Raw genomic sequence first — 1,148 nt, forward strand, 5'->3', positions numbered from 1 at the left:
GGCGGGGGATCCCGCAGCCTGCCCCGGGGACTCGCCGCTGCCTTCGGTGTGTACCGGCGGAGAAAGAGCCTGTTGCAGCGCTGAGCTTCGTTTATCGCTCAGCCACTCCATTTTTCTCCTCCTTGTCAAGCCTCTCTATGTAGTAACATCCATCATGAGTCACGATAGCTGTTTCGCTCCATTACCCACGTGGTCTCTCACACTCCTGGTTAAAACAGTTAACAGATTTGCCTTTTTGAAAAAAAAAAATTTAAAGGAATTCGCTGCGTTAGCCCGTCGGGCTGCCTAAATTCGTTTCATTCATTCCAATGTGTCGATATCGGGTATTATTTTTCTGCAAGGGAAAAAAATTATGTCTCTGTTTCCAGCTGCTTACAAATCGTCAGGCTTGCAGATTCAAAGGGACTTTTCAATCCACAGTCTTTCTTTTCTTTTATGTCCTTTTCTTTTTTTTTAAATTTATAATACATCGATAAAAGGGATTATATAAAATAATTTCACTTTCTTTTTATATAGTTATATTTAAAACCAATAACAAAGAAATCGTTGGTATATTGATGCATTGTTTTTTATTTGTTGGCCGTAATTTTAGCACTAATTCTACATGTTTTCACAACAGCGACAATTTATACCAAATGACCTCCCAGCTTGAATGCATGACATGGAATCAAATGAACTTGGGATCCACCCTGAAGGGGTAAGGAGCTTTGTTCTTTTCTAACTTTTTGCCCTAGTGTAACTGTATCACTGAGTTAACTTTATCTTGTATTTATGACTTGAATCCGGTCACTTGCACGAAAAAATACTGTCCGGTTCTGAATCACCTGGCTGTAGTTGGCCGTGATGACCCTCGCAATAGCCTGAGCCGAGGGCTGGGGCTCTGGCTGGCCGGGGGCAAGGAGCCCAGCGCTGGGGGTCGCAGACAGGGGCCGGGCAGGGCTGGGCTGTGCCCACTCCGCAGCCTCTTTGCGCTCTCCTCCTTGAGCCGTCGCCCCTTCCTACCATCCCTCTTCCCTTTCCCTCCCTTCGCCGGGCTCTGCGTCCTGTGTCCCGGCCCGGCCGCCTCCCGGCTTCCTTCCTCCCGGCCATTGTCGCCCTCCCACCTGCCGGGAAGAGGCTCCGACCCTCCTCCCCCGCGAGGTTTCCTG

The 1,148-nt window shown here is 48.4% G+C and overlaps 1 protein-coding gene across 1 annotated transcript in view; it reads left to right on the plus strand.

Moving 5' to 3' along the window:
• Window positions 1–592: 592 nt before the first annotated feature.
• Window positions 593–1,148, plus strand: part of WT1 (Wilms tumor 1) — a gene marked incomplete at its 5' end in the record, with an annotated part of 21,491 nt that continues 20,935 nt past the window's right edge. The window contains one exon of the mRNA XM_009078531.1: window positions 593–697. Coding sequence (XP_009076779.1) covers window positions 593–697 — 105 coding nt within the window. The remainder of the gene's footprint in view (window positions 698–1,148) is intronic.

Source organism: Acanthisitta chloris, unplaced genomic scaffold (assembly GCF_000695815.1).
Source record: "Acanthisitta chloris isolate BGI_N310 unplaced genomic scaffold, ASM69581v1 scaffold25857, whole genome shotgun sequence".
Lineage (NCBI taxonomy): Eukaryota > Metazoa > Chordata > Aves > Passeriformes > Acanthisittidae > Acanthisitta > Acanthisitta chloris.